Raw genomic sequence first — 16,903 nt, 5'->3', positions numbered from 1 at the left:
AAACTGGATTTTAAAATAGGAAATCCTGGACAGGGAATTCTAATAATTTTCCATAGCTCAAGTTAATAGAGTGAGAAACACTGCTTTGGAGTAAATGAAAAAAGGCACTTTTGAACGTTGAGAAGGAACCTTTAAAACTGAAATCTTCAAAATAATGTGGCATAAAACTCTTCATATTCAAGTGGAAAAGCAATCATGGTTATCTACACGCGCACATGCGCGCACACACACACCCAACAAATTTCCTTTTATAAAAGCATTTTTTTCAAACCTGGCAACTTTAACATGTGTATATCTGACTAGGGAATTTTGGGAGCACAACACATCTTAAAACTGCCACATTTGAAAACCTCTATTTAAGAACATCACTTGATGGCAATCTATCAAGCACTCAAGGCCAGTAGTGAGCTAATTTAAACACTACTGGGAATTGTGGATATTGAAAATCTAGAATGAGGACTGGAAATTCCATTTTAGAATATAATTTAAAGCCATACTGTATTGGTTCAAGGAAAGATAATGAGCAGCAGTATTTATCAAATGGAAGAAGCCAAACCCCAATTTAAGAAATTAAATTATAGAACATTATTTGAAGCTGCCCAACAATCTTATGGGGAAAGATGAGTTATATGGGGAGAGACATTAAAAGACATTTTTTGTATTTCTTGAAAACAGGTGTTTGATGTAGACTACATTTGATGTGACATTAAAAAAAAATCACTAGAACAAACGTTTGCATGTTTATCTTTTTATTTCATTATCTCGATATTTGATATTTCTGGAATTAAAAAATACATAGGGGCTTACTAATCCCTTTTATAAGGGTTTAAGATACAATTATAAGCCTCCACTGCTAATTGATCACTGCACCAATACTAAAATTTCAAGATTTATACTTCCTCCCATGCCCCTCCCCCCAAAATAGGCCTACTATATAGACATCCAGAAGCACTGCTATACAATAGTGAGTTGCAGATACTGCCTACTGTAAATAGCATTGCTCAGCAAACCAGTTTTCCTGAGGAAACAAATAAGCAGCAGCATGACCACAGGTGATCACATGTCTTCAGAATACATGCAAAATCAGAAGATCCCAGCATCCTTCCATAAGACACTTGTAAGGTTGTAATATGACACATTGAGGAATCCAATATGATCAGCTATAAGGGTGGGAGGGAATGCAGAAAATGCAACAATTAAGGCAAGGCTAGGTTAGGTTAGGGCAACAGCAGTGCAATTGGTGAGATGTAATTCATGTGCTGACGGTGATGATAGCAATATCTTGTCTGGTGGGTTAGAAGGCCTTTCCCAATATAAAATGAATCCCAGCTTATGGGTTCCAGTCAAAATATTGTAATTCATCCGACAGAAAACTAAAAGTCATTAAGCTTATTATACTAAAGACATCTTTCATCCCACACCCACCCATCCTCTCCAAGGCACCACTTTACATTTCATCAACACTGCTCCTGGAGCCAATTACACCTGGCCTCTGAAGAGAGAACATCATCATCTAATCAGAAGAATCACTTGAATCCCAGAGAATGTCTGAAAAGTCAAAGTTTCTATCTCTGTGCAACAGCGCAAAGGTAAGAGCCCACTGAATAAGGCACACTTCCACATCATCATCGTCATCCTCCTCATCAGAGCTATCAGATGGAGATGGATTGTAGACCTGTGATATGGAAGACATGACAGAAAATAAATTAATAACACGCTGACATAAAATCTCCCAGTCTGCCAGAAAATGGTTCAGGATTTAAAATACTCTTAGATTTTTAAGACAAATTAAGGCAATGTTTTTTTTCAAGTAGCATCAACTTTATCTGCAACTTTTAGGAAAACAAAATGTATATGTGGAGTAACAAAGATTGGCCCAAGACTCAATGCAACATTATGGAACTCAAAATAAGGTATTTCCATGATGCATCCTTGCCCAACTTGATGTCTTTGAAATTTCCAGAATTCCCAGCCTGGAATGAGATTGAGAATTATGATAGTACCACACTAAGCTAGGTTGTGGGGCAGAACTGCCTGGAATTAGCTCTGAAATGGGTATGTTGTTGCTCAAAAAATAGCTGAAATGTTTCACTTTATCTCAACCATATGAAAGTATCACTTACAAAGGGTGACCGATTCCGCCGATTAGGCCTTTGTCGTAGCCTTGCAGCAGGAAGCTGGCCACTAGGAAGTTCATGCAGGTAGATGCATTCTGATTTAAAGGGACAGTGACCATTGCTTCGGACAAAGAATTTGCATCGTATTTTGCTAAGAGAAACCAAGAAATTATTAGAACAATAGCAGCAGGTATCTCCCTTCATTAATGTTTTTTTTAAAAAAATTAGACAACGTATAAAAGCAATACACTGCAACTCATCATCAGCTAAACCACCAAGTTACATCCTTAATTACAAAATAATCTTATCAACAATTTATTCCCAATTATTAAAACAGGAGGCCGAAAGCCAAAGAGATCAGAAATTGAATTAAATTTGTAATTGGATTTCCCTCAAGCTACAGCCTACAAATATGTGATAGCTGGGAAAACAGATAGTCCTCAACTTACAACCGCTCCGTTTAGTGACTGTTCAAAGTTTACAACAGTGCTGGAAAAAGTGACATGACCATTTTTCACACTTATGACTGTTGCAGCATCCCCATGATCACATGACCAAAATTCAATTGCTTGGCAATTGGTTCATATTTATGACCGTATGCAGTATCCCGGTGTCATGTGATCCCCTTTGAGACCTTCTGAGAAGCAAAAGTCTATGGGGAAGCCAGATTCACTTTTACAACCATGTTACTAATTTAGCAACTTTAGTGATTCACTTAAAAGTCACAAAAGTCATTTTATAAATTTCTCACTTAGCAACATAAATTCTGGGCTCAATTGTGATCATAAGTTGAGTAATAACTCCATTGAAAATGTGGGCATGACACAACTATTCATATCTTCCTTCTCCTTCAGAGGTTTAGTATTCCCTACATAGCACTGCCTCCCACAATTTTATACAAATACCAATCTTGTGTGGTACGGTTGATTGATCCAAAGTTATCTAACAAGATTCTGGAGCCGAGTTGAATTTGATCCTGGGTCTTTTTACAATTCTAGTCCAGTAACTTAACAATTGAATCACAGATTTCTGAAGCTGACTGTTGTCCCAGGGCTTTAAATAAATTAAATAATTTTTGTACAAGGAAAGTTGTTTGTTTTTTCACATTTGAGCCAGACCTGATTCCTGGAAAATACACTGCAATTTTCTAAGCATTTTTGAAAACATTTAGCCATTGTTTTCTTCCCAAGGATGAGAGGGAGTGATTGACTCAAGGTTATGCAACTGGCTTTTGTTCCTACCGCAAGAATAAAACTCAGGTTTCCCTGCCCCTACCTAATTAATCCAGCATCTTAATCACTGCAATAGACCAAACTGGTTCTCAGGAAAGAAAACAAGGCAGGATTGAGGTCACTGCCATAAGGCAACATTTTAACAGTGACAGGAACATTACATGTATGCATATATAGTACATGAAGCCTACTCTATAGTAACCATTTTAGGGAAATTCAGGAGGAGCTCCATCCCAATTCACTTATCTAAGGCAAGCCACAATTTCTCGAGCTTTTAAATGACCAGTCAGTCGTAGGTGCTCCATCACTGCTCTAGACAGCCAACAATAACAAAATTAACGTGATATCAAAGCAGCATAAAAGATTGTAAGAATAGTTGAAATAAAAAGCCAAATAATAACTCAAAATTGCAAGACCTCCAACTATCTGAACCTCAAGCATTGACATTACGTAACTCATCACACAGGTAACTACTTACCTAGTCCGTGCCTTGAACCTCTCAATCAGTTTTTCCTTCTCTTCCGTATCAAAAACCCAGTATTTATTGGGAATAAAGTAAGTTGACGTGACTCTGCATTCTGGGCAACCTCTGGAAATGTAATACAATGATAAAGATGCAGTAGACAATTCATCTGTCCATGTAATCCAACCTTAAGTATTAAAAACCTTGCAGATTTAAATAAGAGCAGGTGTCTTCAGAATTTCAATTTGCATTGCTATCATTAACAGTGAAGCAGCAGCAAATTTATTTATTTATCCTGGGATGCTGAATAACTGATATTACCCAGTTATGCAATATATCTCAGCCTCTGGTAAAGCAAGTGATGCAATGGCTGTTCTTTCACGGTGGCTGTGGGAGGCTGGAAGAACAGACTTGGGCCGAACAGATGAGATTGCTATGGGTGGGCTCGCTCTATCAAGGAGTTCATCATCTCTGATTTTGGACAAGCCTGTACTACCCAATGTATAACCCAGGGCTCCTCTTGGACTCCTGGCTCCTGCTTGAAGAGCAGGTTCAGCGGTGGCTAGGAGGGCCTTTGCTCAGCTTCATGTTGTGCACCAGTTATGCCTTTTCATAACACAGAAGGGGCTACCTGCTCAATCACTCATACCCTGGAAAAATCTCCAGTTTGGACTATTGCAATCTATATGGGGCTGTCCTTAAAAAGCATCCGGAAGCTTCAGCTGGTACAAAATGCAGCCATACAGACAATTTTAGGCACCCAAAGAAGGGCATCTCCAGTCTGCAAGCTACACTTAACACCAGTTTGCTTCCTGGCCCAATTCAAGGTGTTGATTTGGACCGACAAAGTCCTACATGGCATGGGGCCCACTTACCTATAGAACTGTCTTCATTCCATTACATCAGCCCATCTCACCCGTTAGTTAAAGAATTCCAACTGGTGGGCTCTAGGAAGAGAACTTCCTCTACCATTGCCCTACGTTTTATTGTACATTGCCTATCTCTGAGATGAGCGACTAAGAAATATGAAAAATAAAAATATTTAGGAAAACCCCAACTCCATCACCAGGGGGATTCTGGGTGACGTACAAACAAAATGTTAAAAACATAAAAATTGAATACAAAAATTTAAAATAAGAGGCAATGGTAGTTAAGATGTACATTAAAAGGTAATTAAAAGGCAATGGTAGCCTTTCAGGGCACTAACCAGCCCCACAGCTGCATGCTCCTCTGTAAGCCCCAAGAGAGATGACAGAGCCAGATCTTTTAAGGTATTTTCTAGAGTGTGGCCTGTTTCACCCCTAGGGTGGTTGGAAAAGTGTTTAAAAAGGCAGGAGAAATTGTAGAAAATATTCTCTTCCTAGGCCCTTCCAGTTGGAATTCTTTAACTGACAGGATCCACAACATACCTTCCCTACCTGACTGGGTGGGATGGGCTAATGTGTTGGGGCAAAGACAGTTCTGTACGGTTTGCCCTAATTAGTGCAATTATACTTGCTGTTGAAGGTACAATGAATTGAATTATTTTTAGTTATTGTCCTCATGTTTGATGATTTCTCATCATGTTATTAGATTTCAGTCTTCCTGGCATATGTTATACATTATTTCCATGCATTCAAAATATAATTTATGGAACTAACAGTATACATAATATTTTATGACCTAGAACAGTTATGATTTTTATTATGCCTCTCTGGCCATAAGGCCCTCAATAAAACTGAAATCATCCAGGGAGGATGGTGTATGTTTTCCCCAACACAGTGACTTTCCCCCCATTCTTTCCTTCTGATCTGAAAATGCATTTCATGGGCCTTATATAAGGTTTACATCTAACATCATCGCTATTATGGAGGACTTGCTCTTCTTTCCTGAATATGGGATACTGCATCTCATAAAACTTAAGTTATTCATAAAATAATAGAATGTGCTGAAATGAGTAAATTGACATTTGAAATTAGACAACAAGAAGATAAACAATTTTATAGAATATGGGATTTACTATATTTGTGGTTAGATAAAAAATATGGAAATGAAAGCTACCAGAGGATGTTGTAAGTATAAGAACATTGAATGATATAGAATATATATAAAAATATTTTTACTACTGGAGATATTTGAGATAATGTATTGAACTGCTATAGTGTAAATGATCCCAATACTTAATATATCTTGTAGAAAATGAAGAATAATGGTAACAGTCAAATAAATGAGGTATAATAATAGTAATGTATATAAATATATTTGATTTGATAATATGTGATTTTATATGAACTATTAGTGATGACTATGGAAGGAATGCACAGAAACCTTTTAACCAACCAACACAGTTTGGAATGGAAGATGGCTTTATGTTTTTTGTTCGTTTGTTTGTGTTTGTCTAAAAATAAAAACTTCAAAAAAAAAACACCTTAAGGAAAGCACTGCAGAATCAAGCTTATTCTTTCATTTCTAGTGCTTGTTTCTGGGCTGTTGTGGTTTTATTTTTCCAGTGCACAGGATGGTGGCATTTCAAAATTTCTGTGCATGCCTTTTTTCCTCCAAGTCACTCAGTGCAGTAGGAAAAGGAATGCACCATATGGTGATTAAAAAGCTTGTCATCCAAGCACGATAGACAATGGAAATGCAAGCTTAGATGGTACACAGTACTGGCCAGGGAAGAGAATAGATATTAACCTGCATATAAATTCCATTTATGTAAGACCTGAAATGACTATGCAAAGCTTACTTTATCACTGTGCTGTGAAAGTCTCGGCTTTTCCGCCACTTCCGGATGCAGCCCACACAATAAGCATGGGTACAGTTGGGAAGAATGCCAAACAGACGTTCCTCGGGTAAGAGTTTCTGAGAGATTTTGTCCATGCAGATACCACATACCACATCTTTGCTCTGTTCCACTGCAGCTTCTGTTGCTGCTTCTGAGCTAGCAGCTGCCTAAAAAAGATCATCAGAATGTTTAAAAACAAAATAAGACAAAACAGATCTTGGCTGTACCACCCTATTAATCCTTTTTTAAATTGCTTTTTCACAAGTTTTAATTTAGAACATTTTTTCTATATAATCTATTTATTGGAGGTTTAGATATTGGAGGTTTAGATAAAAAGAAAATTATGAGTTGTAGGAGAATGATTGGGGCAAAACCCATGCAATCATACCCATTCTTGTCTTCCTGGCTCACTGACTTCAAACAGATTAGGTAGAGTGTCCGGAGACTCTCAGTCATCCAGTCATGATTATCCCAAAGGTGCTTTTCCAAGAGCCGAGGGGCGCAGTGATTAAATGCAGCACTGCAGGCTACTTCAGCTGACTGCAGTTCTACAGTTTGGCTGTTCAAATCTCACTAGCTCAGGGTTGACTCAGCCTTCCATCCTTCCGAGGTGGGTAAAATGAGGACCCGGATTGTTGTTGGGGGCAATATGCTGACTCTGTAAACCGCTTAGAGGGCTGAAAGCCCCATGAAGCGGTATATAAGTCTAACTGCTATTGCTATTGCTAAGAGGCAACTGGACTTTCTAGTTTTTCTTTGACATTTAGGTTAGGTTTATTGGTTTTGTATGCCGCCCACTCCCGAAGGACTCCGGGCGGCTCACAATAAACAGGGAGGGAATAAATAAGACAATACAAACAAACAATTTTAAAATCCACAACAGTCACAATTAAGACGGGGCTGGGTGCTTTAACAGTCCCCAGCCTGCCGGAACAGCCAGGACTTAGTAGCTTTACGGAAGGCCGGGAGGGTAGTAAGGGTCCGGATCTCCACGGGGAGCTCGTTTCACTTCTCATCCAAGAAGCTTAAGCTCTGACTGGTAGGGAATTATATTCCTTGCAGGCAGCTGATCATTTGCATTCTTGTAGGGAGTTGTTGAGGCCATCTGGAAGTTTGTGTGTGTGTGATCAGGGTCACCTGAGTAGTGCAAATGGGTGTGGAGCCTTCTTGAAACTGTTGAAAGGACTGTGTGGTAGACTGGAGTTAGATGATGTTGTATCCCTCACCCTCTGTTGAGGCCATCTTTGTCAAAATTGAACAGCCCTTTCTCAACACAGAGGGGAAGAATACATCATATATCACCAGTCTACCACACTGTCCTTTCAACAGTACATTCTCCACCATCCAGTCGGAGCTGAAGAAGCTTCTTGTGTCAAAAGCGAAATGTCTTCAAAGACATTTGAAGACATTTAGAAAGTCCAGTTGCCTCTTAAAAAAGCACCTTTGGGACAAGATTAGGCAAAGTCTATATAAATAGTTCGATGTTAATATTTAAATGCCCAGAGATTTAATAGCAACAAGAGAACAATAGCCTTCAATAGGATGAATTTATTTCTGCAAACTGTTGCCCCTCACTGTATTGTTGCAACTTTCAATAAATTCCAAACAAAAGTTATAAGGCTAGGAAAGTCCACAATAATTAGGCTTCATTTTAATAAATGTACTTTAACACAAAGAAATGTAGAATAATTTTTTAAAAACCAAAACCAAGATATTTTGTATCGCATTATTTATTTTCTTTTATATCACCATCGTTTTTCATTCACCTATTTCCTTTGTTTCCTATTTCATCTCTCTTTCTCCTTTCTTTTCCCTCACTTTGATCTATTCCTTACCCATTCCATTTTTCTCCCTTTAAAATTGCCTAATGCTACTTGTTCATAGCCTGTAGAACCTGTTTTTAGGTAAATTCAGACAGAAGGAAAAGAACAGGATGTGTGAGTGAGGCAAGACTGGTTTCTGCAGATATTCTACAATTGCTAGTGATTCCAACCATCAGTTGTGCTGGCTAAGAAGTTCAGTTAAGTGATTCTAGAGACATTATTCCCAACAACAGAGAGCACTCTAGAATAAATTGTCAAAGAAGTATAAAACATACTCGGATACTCAAACATACTCGGATACTCAAAGAAAACAACATACTTTTAAATGATAGTATCTAGTCTCTCATTTTCAGCTCTCCCACCTACCTTTGATTCTTCTGAGGGGAGAGAAGCAGAAGCAGTCTCCTTGGAGGATTCACTTTCTGACTTCAGGGATGTGGCACCAATGTTCAATTCCTGGGAGCTAGAAACTAAGTAGAAGGAATATAGCGAGTCAGGAAAACTTCTTTCCATTAACTCATTCTATGCAATATTATAAATGAGTCTAAATCACAAAAATCACAACCCCAGAAGTCTTACTTCAAGAAGTAGAAGTAGAATAGAAGAGCAACAGAACTTTTTGCACAATGTTGGTGGTGGAAAGACTAAATGGCCATTCAGATGGAGATTTACATAGGATCTTGGCTTCAACCTCTTTTATTTTAATGCAAAATATAGAGGTTTTCACTTAAGCAAGAATTGCATAATAAGTTTTTATTAAAGTTATCCAATTATGTGGTCACTTAAATGGACTCTTACAACACAAGTTCTGAAGCTACTCAGAAAAGTAGTTTCGATATAACTTTAATGTTATTTGAAGATCTTCAAACAAAGTATGGCTATGAAGTGCTTTCATTACTCAAATGGAATATAAACAATGGAGATGATGATATTGAGAGCATACTTGGACAGAGAAAAGTGTATTTTAGCAGTCAAATAATAAAGACCTGGAAAATGCAGAGAGAATCACAAGACCTGAAATGATGAGCCCAAGATTAGCAACATATCATGAGTACTATGCTTTTACACATGCTAAGCTGTATATGGGTTCAATGTATACTGTGAACATTCCAATAAAATATATAACACACACTACTTTATTCCATTAGCTCTGTTGGAAGCCTACCTGCATTGGTCTCCCTAGGGGCAAATTCTTTGCTGAGAGCCCAGTTTGATGGACGCTTAGGGATAAAGGTTTTTTCCTTGTCTTCATCTTCCTCATCAAATGACATGCTCATGCTTTCAAAGTTTCTTTGCAGCTGCCCCATGCCCAAGAATGCTGGCTCAGACTCATGCCAAGGTCCTCTCCGGCTCCTGACTGAAGCTTCTGGCAAGATGGCTGGCTCTGACCCTCGGTTGTTTCCCGACAATCCAGTTCCTTCCAGTCCATGGTAGGCAGACTCTGTACTACACCAGCTGTAGGCTGGGGCTTCTGAGATGTGCTGGTAGCTAATGAAATATTGAACAGCAAGTGAGGTGGAGTGATAGTATTATTTCACTGAGAGCATATCAAACATATCTCTCATTGCACTATAGTTTCCAAATTCTCCTTGCTGCAATTATGGTGCTGATATATAAACCATTAAACATACTGTGCAAGATTGCCCATGATATGCATTCTCTGGTTCCCTAGATCTGAACAAAACGATGCCAGAGGCGATGGCTTGGATAGCTGAATTGGACATCCAATTATGAGGCCAATGCCATGCCCCATATACATTTTATATATAATTATGTCAACTAGGTGTGTATGTTTACTTCTCCTCTGCCATGTTATCACCATTTGCTAAATAGTTTCCAAATCGTCATACTCTCAGGTAAATGAAACTGCATTTTCATAACCAATCAGACAGGAATCATTATAACTCTACAAAATGATTGCCAAATGATACTTAAAAATACTCCTGCTAGAGAAGGGGTTAGTGCTTTCTCAAAGTTGCTCAGAGTACTAGGAAAGCTAAAGCAGCAAGAAAGATGACAGAAGGGGATGAAACACACAAACTTGAAAGGGATTTTTCTAATCTTTCTCTTTTTACCCCTATTGGATCCCTGCGCCTTCTGTGAATTCATATGGTTTCCATGCATGGATTGGACAATTGGGATCTAATCCTGTGCCTTCTGGTAATCAAAATATTCAGCACAAGGAATAAATGACATGCTAACCCTATGTGTAAGGCTACACCTCCCTTTAAAGAGACTGTTTGTTTGCCTAATTCACAAGGTAAATCAGAATATGAATTCTGAGTACCATTTCATTTTAATACTTTAGCATATATCTTTAACATGCATTTTGAAAAAGGACTATAAAAACCACATGCATACTTTAAAATAAGCTAGGTATGATTTGTGCTTAACAAGTTATGTCACCCAGCCATGGCTTATGGCTTAGTAGTATCTGCAAACTAGGTCATTCTAGCTTGTTCAATAAACCAAGGTTTAGCATGATATGTGAATCAGGCCATGTAACTCCGAAGACAAGTAACCAGAAAAAAATCTGATTGCTAACCCATAATATGTTAGTTGGAAAGTCTGAAGTTTCTATTTGGATTTTCAAGCCATTATCATCTTAACACACTATCTACAATATAGAGTAATATGAAACCTTCCTATATCCCATCCCCACTCTCAAATTTTCTAAAGTATTTAAAATCAATGTCCTGCTGCTATGCAACATCTTAAAATTTTCAGTATGTCAAGCATTAGCTAACAAAGAAAAATCCAAGCCAGTAACATATTGTAAAATTCTGGAAAGTTAACCTAAACTGAAACAGTTCACTAAAAGCAAAACCAAAAGACAGATGCTATATCAGAACTTGCATCACAGATCTAACAGACATTAGATACATTTCAAACATCTTCATGGTGACTTACTATTTCTTCTGTCCTTCACGGGTAAGGCATTAAGCAAATTGTACTAGTGCTCTGCTTTATTTGCTATCTAGAATTGACATACTGAGGGCCAAATTGGGGGATTTTTCTATAGAATAGATCATTGTCAGGTGGGAGCAGTAATCTAATCATCTAGAAGGCACCAGGTGTTAGAAGAGTATTTTAGATGTTTGTGGCTGATGTGGAACATAGGCTAAGCCTTTTTTTAGTTTTCTTGTTGCTTAAAAGAAATTGAGAAAGTATTCTGAAACATGGATGAAAGCAAGATGCAGAGAAATACAAAGAGAAAAGACAAGGGGTGGAAAAATATAGTACCTGTAGGTGCTGAGGGGAGGGAAGAAACTGTGAAGATTGGCAGTGGAAAGCTAAGGATATGAATGCAGGGAGCTACTATGAGAAAAAGAGAAGATGGTAACATATATCAGCCTTGCTCTTTTGATCAAAACAAGGAAAGCCAAAGGAATCAGATTTCAATCCCGGTGAACTAGGACTGATCTGAGGATTTGGCAGAGTTTCCAGAACCTGGTGGTTTGTTCTAAGTTTAAAACAAATTTCTTTTTTCATCCTCAGCACAACTAAGACTCCTTATCTAATTGTTATGAGACACATAGAAATTATATATTTTAAAAAATATTTACCTGCAACAGTCTCCATAGCCACAGAACCCATTCTGGTAATACCTGCAGATCTGGGTAGATCTTCTATCATGGGAAAATCGGCAGTTCTGACCCCATCTGCATGCTCCACGGGCGAAGTTCCTAAAAGCAAAATAAGAAAATGTGCAGTAGGAATCAGAATTCAATTCTTAAGAGGGTCATCTGGATGCCAGTATCTTAGTAAAAATATTACAACCAGTGTTAAATTTACATGCATTTCTAGTTTAACTTTGAATTTATCAGGTCCCACATGGATATAGATTTTTAAAATATTGTAGGAAGTTAGCACCCACCCCTCTCCTAGAAAAATGAAATATTTTGGGAAATAGTAAAAGGGCAGAATATTTCCCCTAAAAGGGAGGTAGAAATTCACCCCCCCTTTCCTGGGCCAGTCTATTCTATATAACAAAGATCTACCTCCTTCAGGCAGAGTCATAGTAAGAATTGCCCAAAGTCCTTTCATTACAACATTGCCCAGCAAGGGTCAACCAAGCCTGGGACTCAGGACAGCCTACAGAATTGCCCCTGCATGGTCCCATGGGAGTCTGACAATCAATCAGAATACAAGTTCAAATTCAAAAGCCCAGAGAGGGTATAAAACCAGGGCATTCTCAGCATCTCTTCCCTTTTCTCCCAGGACCTCAAACCATGTGGTCCTGTCCATCATCAATAAACTTCTTTCCAAGCAACTTCCATAAATCCAGTGTCTTTTTCCCCACTTGGAACTGAACCCAGAAGGACATTTCTGGGTTCATTTTCATATATTATAATTATCCTTACCCCATCGCTACCCATTTAAACCAGACCTCTGAAAGCTATCAACTCGTGTTTTATCTAAGTCAGGCATGAATGTGCATCATTCATATTTGGTCTATTCAGAAAGAAGTGGAGAAGAAAGCAAAAAGTTTCCATTTTGCTGCGGGTCACACCTTAGTCTTGGTTCCCCTCTACTTTCCCTTAACTAGAAGTCTAGGAAGGGCGGAGGAAGGAGAGAAACCCTTTATTCCATTTTGGGTTATAGGTAATTCTTACCCCAAACACCATCTCTAATAGTTTGTTAAAATGAAAACAGAAAAAAAATGAAGTGATGGACAATACATGGAGAATATTCTCCAATAAGTGGAGAATAAATAAAATTCCTAATTAAACCAGATTCTGTTACCCAAATATAGGCCTATGAAGCATCTTTCCATGTTACACAAGGATAAAAAGAATATGGGAACATGCCATTTTAAGCTTATGTTCCAAGAAAGCCAGCAAGATCAAACTTTTGCAGGAAGTCCTGTTCCCATCTTTTGACTGTCAAGAGATGATTTCACAAAAGCATTCATTCAAAGGATATAGCTCTATTTATATTTAATAGACTTGATACACACAACAAAGCAGCTCACTCTAATTCTTAAGAGTTTGTTTAAAGAAAATTAGTATCTGAAAGAGGTAATATTTTAACATATATGGATTTGTCGGTTTAGAACCAAAATTACTGCACCAAAAGTATATTGGAATAGTCAACTGTTAAGTCAACTAAAAGCTTATCACAAACAAGGAAATGGCAGCCAAAGTAACAATGTTCCAACAAGTATTTGGCGTTAGTATAACAAAAATGCCAACTGCATAATCTAAGTTTTTATTGTTAATTATGTATTTGATGGTTTGCGATATTCAGTCCAGAGGCTTCATTATAAAGAGCAACACACACTTTAATCACCTAAAGGGTGTCACACACAACAAAATCCCTAATTATTTTCTGTCATCTGGAAGGTATTCAATTACAGGAAACTAGATTCTGTTTGAATGTAGCTTTCCCTTTACTGCTTATGTGAAATGACCTTGAAAGAGGAAGATATACTGCCTAGGAAACAATAAAAAGGGGGAGAAATGCCCACAACTGCTTATCAGCCAGAAAAAGAATTTAGGAAATATCTTTCTAAGCTAATCAGACTAAAAAAATGGTGAGAGATTTATACTTTCAAATTTGCAAGGTTCTGTTAACTTAGTTTTACAATGAAGTAGAATTAGCTCATATGATTGTGTTTTCTGTCTAGTTTATCTGAACGAATGCTTTGAAAAGTTCCCTAATAGAAGGAACAGTTCCATGGTAAAGCTGACTACAATAAGATGTGGCATTTGCCTGGTTGGCATTTCTTCAAAGTGTGGACATATATTTGCCAGAGATGTTTTTGTTTCTTACACATAAACCAAATGACAGAATTCAGGTTTCTTTCATTTCTATAATTCTAAACACTGACATTCTGATAGAGGATCAAAGATAGGAAGAAAATGTACTTCCTGTCATTATTTGAATGAAGAAAAGGCATGGAAAAATGGGTGACTACAGGAGAGGTCTAGGAAGCAGAAACCTCACCTGCAGAGTCTTGGTCCCTAATCCCATTGTCAGTATTGTTTTAATCTAGAGGTAGTGGCCATGCAGTTAAGCAAATATTTCAAATTCAATTTCAAATTCTCATTCCACCATTTCCACCACCAAACCATCATTTGCTTATCTCTGAAATGTGTATCTTTGAAGACAAAAATCTTCCTAATAGCTTTTGTTGAACAGTTTAGCTATTAAATTTATATTCCACATGTTTATATAGCACTCAAAGTAGTTTACAAATCTTTTTCCATGCTTGTTTATTGGCTGAATTATGACAACAGAGTGCTTTAGGGTTCAGGATAGAGATTTGTGAAAGGGGCCTCAACAAGCTCCAAGAACAGCTTGCAGCAACTGGATCAAACTATTCCTCCTTTTTAATATATTACACCACCATCTTAATTCTTCTCTGTGTTCTAATGAAATTAACAAAAGTGAAAGGGAAACTGTTCCAGCTTGATCTGTGAAGCTGCAAACGCTGGCGGACAGTTGTGGGGGGGGGGAGCAATGAAAGACAGTGAGATAGCAAGAAATTTAAAACAAAACAGTTGGAGGGAGACAAAATCATATTTACACAAAGATGAAAAGCACTATGATGATGGTGCTCATTACACAACCATGTTGGGCACAGTGAACTTTACACAAAGATACCAACATATAATTGCAGGCCTTACATTTGTAAATTAACCAATTGTGTTATTAACAATGCCTGATATGAATAACAATAGTGGTCCCCTCTCCCTTCCTCTAGCCTAAAATTATGAGAAGTGAACTTCAGCTCATTTAAAGGAAGCCCACATTGTACAAAGTTACACTTTATAGTTAATGCTAATATGTATTGGAGAGGGGGGGTGAGCAATGAAAGACAGTGAGATAGCAAGAAATTTAAACAAAAGTTGGAGGGAGACAAAATCATATTTACACAAAGATGAAAAGCACTATGATGATGGTGCTCATTACGCAACCATGTTGGGCAAAGTGAACTTTACACAAAGATACCAACATATAATTGCAGGCCTTACATTTGTAAATTAACCAATTGTGTTATTAACAATGCCTGATATGAATAACAGTAGTGGTCCCCTCCCCCCTTCCTCTAGCCTAAAATTATGAGAAGTGAAGTTCAGCTCATTTAAAGGAAGCCCACATTGTACAAAGTTACACTTTGTAGTTAAGGCTAATATGTATTGCAAAGAGGTGGTTGTAACCGAAATCAGCAAGGTAATGGTGGTTTTGCAAGAATTTTCATAATCTACTAAAGAGCCACATACTTTCCCCTTCATCCCTAGAAACTAAATTTACCAATCGGTAGGAATGCTGATCCGAGGTAATGCAAGGAGCAGCAATGGGCGTTGTTTGGCAGTTGAGTGCAATTCCAACTCTTTGTTCCTGCTGTTCCGTGGGGGTAGGGCGAGTAAATACACACAAGCCTAGTTGGTATTTCTCAAACTCTCAAGGCTAAGAGGCCACTATCACTAACAAGTTACTAACACAGCAGCCACTTACATATGCACCCATAAAAATGGACGATTCCCACCTAACTTTACTTAAACCCAAGTGTGGCTTTAGCTACCATATAAGCTTTCCATTTCAAGCACAAAGTATACAGGAAGAGGCCCTCCATTTTCGTGTGGGTGCTTCCTAGAATCAAAAGGCGTGTCCTTATTCTTCGGGACCTATTTTTGTAAAGAATAAGGCCGTGCCCTTGAAAAATAACTTCATGTCAGGGATCGTTTTAAAGCAGCCAGACATTGTCACGCCGCCTCTACCAGCAGAGTCGGGAGGCCGTAGAAGCAACCCCTTCGAACTGCAGGCTGCGCGCGCACGCCACTCCGAGCGCGACGCCCGGCGGGAAATGATGCAAGCAGAAACAAAAGCAAGAAAGTTTGCCTACAGCCGCGAAGGAATCGCTCAGCGGTCGGGCCCGATACAATACAGCAAGAATGTTGCGGAGTCATTTTCGGAACACACTCCAGGCCAGTTACTTAATAGCGCTTAAACCTCAATCTCTCTGGCGTCCGCAAAGGTTGCCCGCTAAGCCGGACTACAGCAAGTAAAAAAGTGCAAAACACTTACTAGAGGGCGCATTGCACGAGACAGCACCTCCCCCGTCCCTGCTTTGCAGGCGATCCAGCCGAGAAGGGAAGACGGCGCTCAAGATCGCTCTCCAAAAACGCCTTACCTGCATGGGATCCTACTGGATCCAGGCCTCTTGCTGGCCGGGCGAGCGCCTCCTCCTATCGCCTTCCAAGACTCCATCGCGTTTTCAGCCACACGCAGAAACTCCCAAATCTACTTGGCCTTTCCCCCTTCCCAGAGGCACTTTATGACAGAGGAGGGGTTTAGCAAGAAGAGCCCATTGGAGAAAGGAGGATGGACACACCCCGCTTTTTTTTTTAAACGGCCGAATGGAGTGGCTCGTCTTTTTTTTTTTTTTTTGAAAAGGTTACTTTCGCGGCATCTCAGCGAGCAAGAGATATTCAAGTAGGGGAGATAAATCGTTCAGCAGATACTCCAGATGTGTTTTTGCATAGGAGGCATATGGG

The 16,903-nt window shown here is 38.6% G+C and overlaps 1 protein-coding gene across 1 annotated transcript; it reads right to left on the bottom strand.

The window, feature by feature from the left end:
• Positions 1 to 732: 732 nt before the first annotated feature.
• LOC106538167 (uncharacterized) lies at positions 733 to 16,692 on the bottom strand. Its single transcript, XM_014052597.2, has 8 exons — positions 16,540 to 16,692; positions 11,966 to 12,085; positions 9,565 to 9,887; positions 8,766 to 8,869; positions 6,538 to 6,743; positions 3,828 to 3,938; positions 2,124 to 2,268; positions 733 to 1,675 (listed from the first exon to the last, which is right to left on the bottom strand). Exons 1-8 carry the CDS (start codon positions 16,614 to 16,616, stop codon positions 1,514 to 1,516), a joined length of 1,248 nt encoding a protein of 415 aa, XP_013908072.1. The 5' UTR covers positions 16,617 to 16,692; the 3' UTR covers positions 733 to 1,513.
• Positions 16,693 to 16,903: the final 211 nt, after the last annotated feature.

Source organism: Thamnophis sirtalis, unplaced genomic scaffold (genome assembly GCF_051295495.1).
Source record: "Thamnophis sirtalis isolate CommonGarterSnake01/CBP01778 unplaced genomic scaffold, rThaSir2_p1.2 scaffold_7, whole genome shotgun sequence".
Classification (NCBI taxonomy): Eukaryota; Metazoa; Chordata; class Lepidosauria; order Squamata; family Natricidae; genus Thamnophis; species Thamnophis sirtalis.
This window is presented reverse-complemented; position numbering and strand designations above follow the sequence as displayed.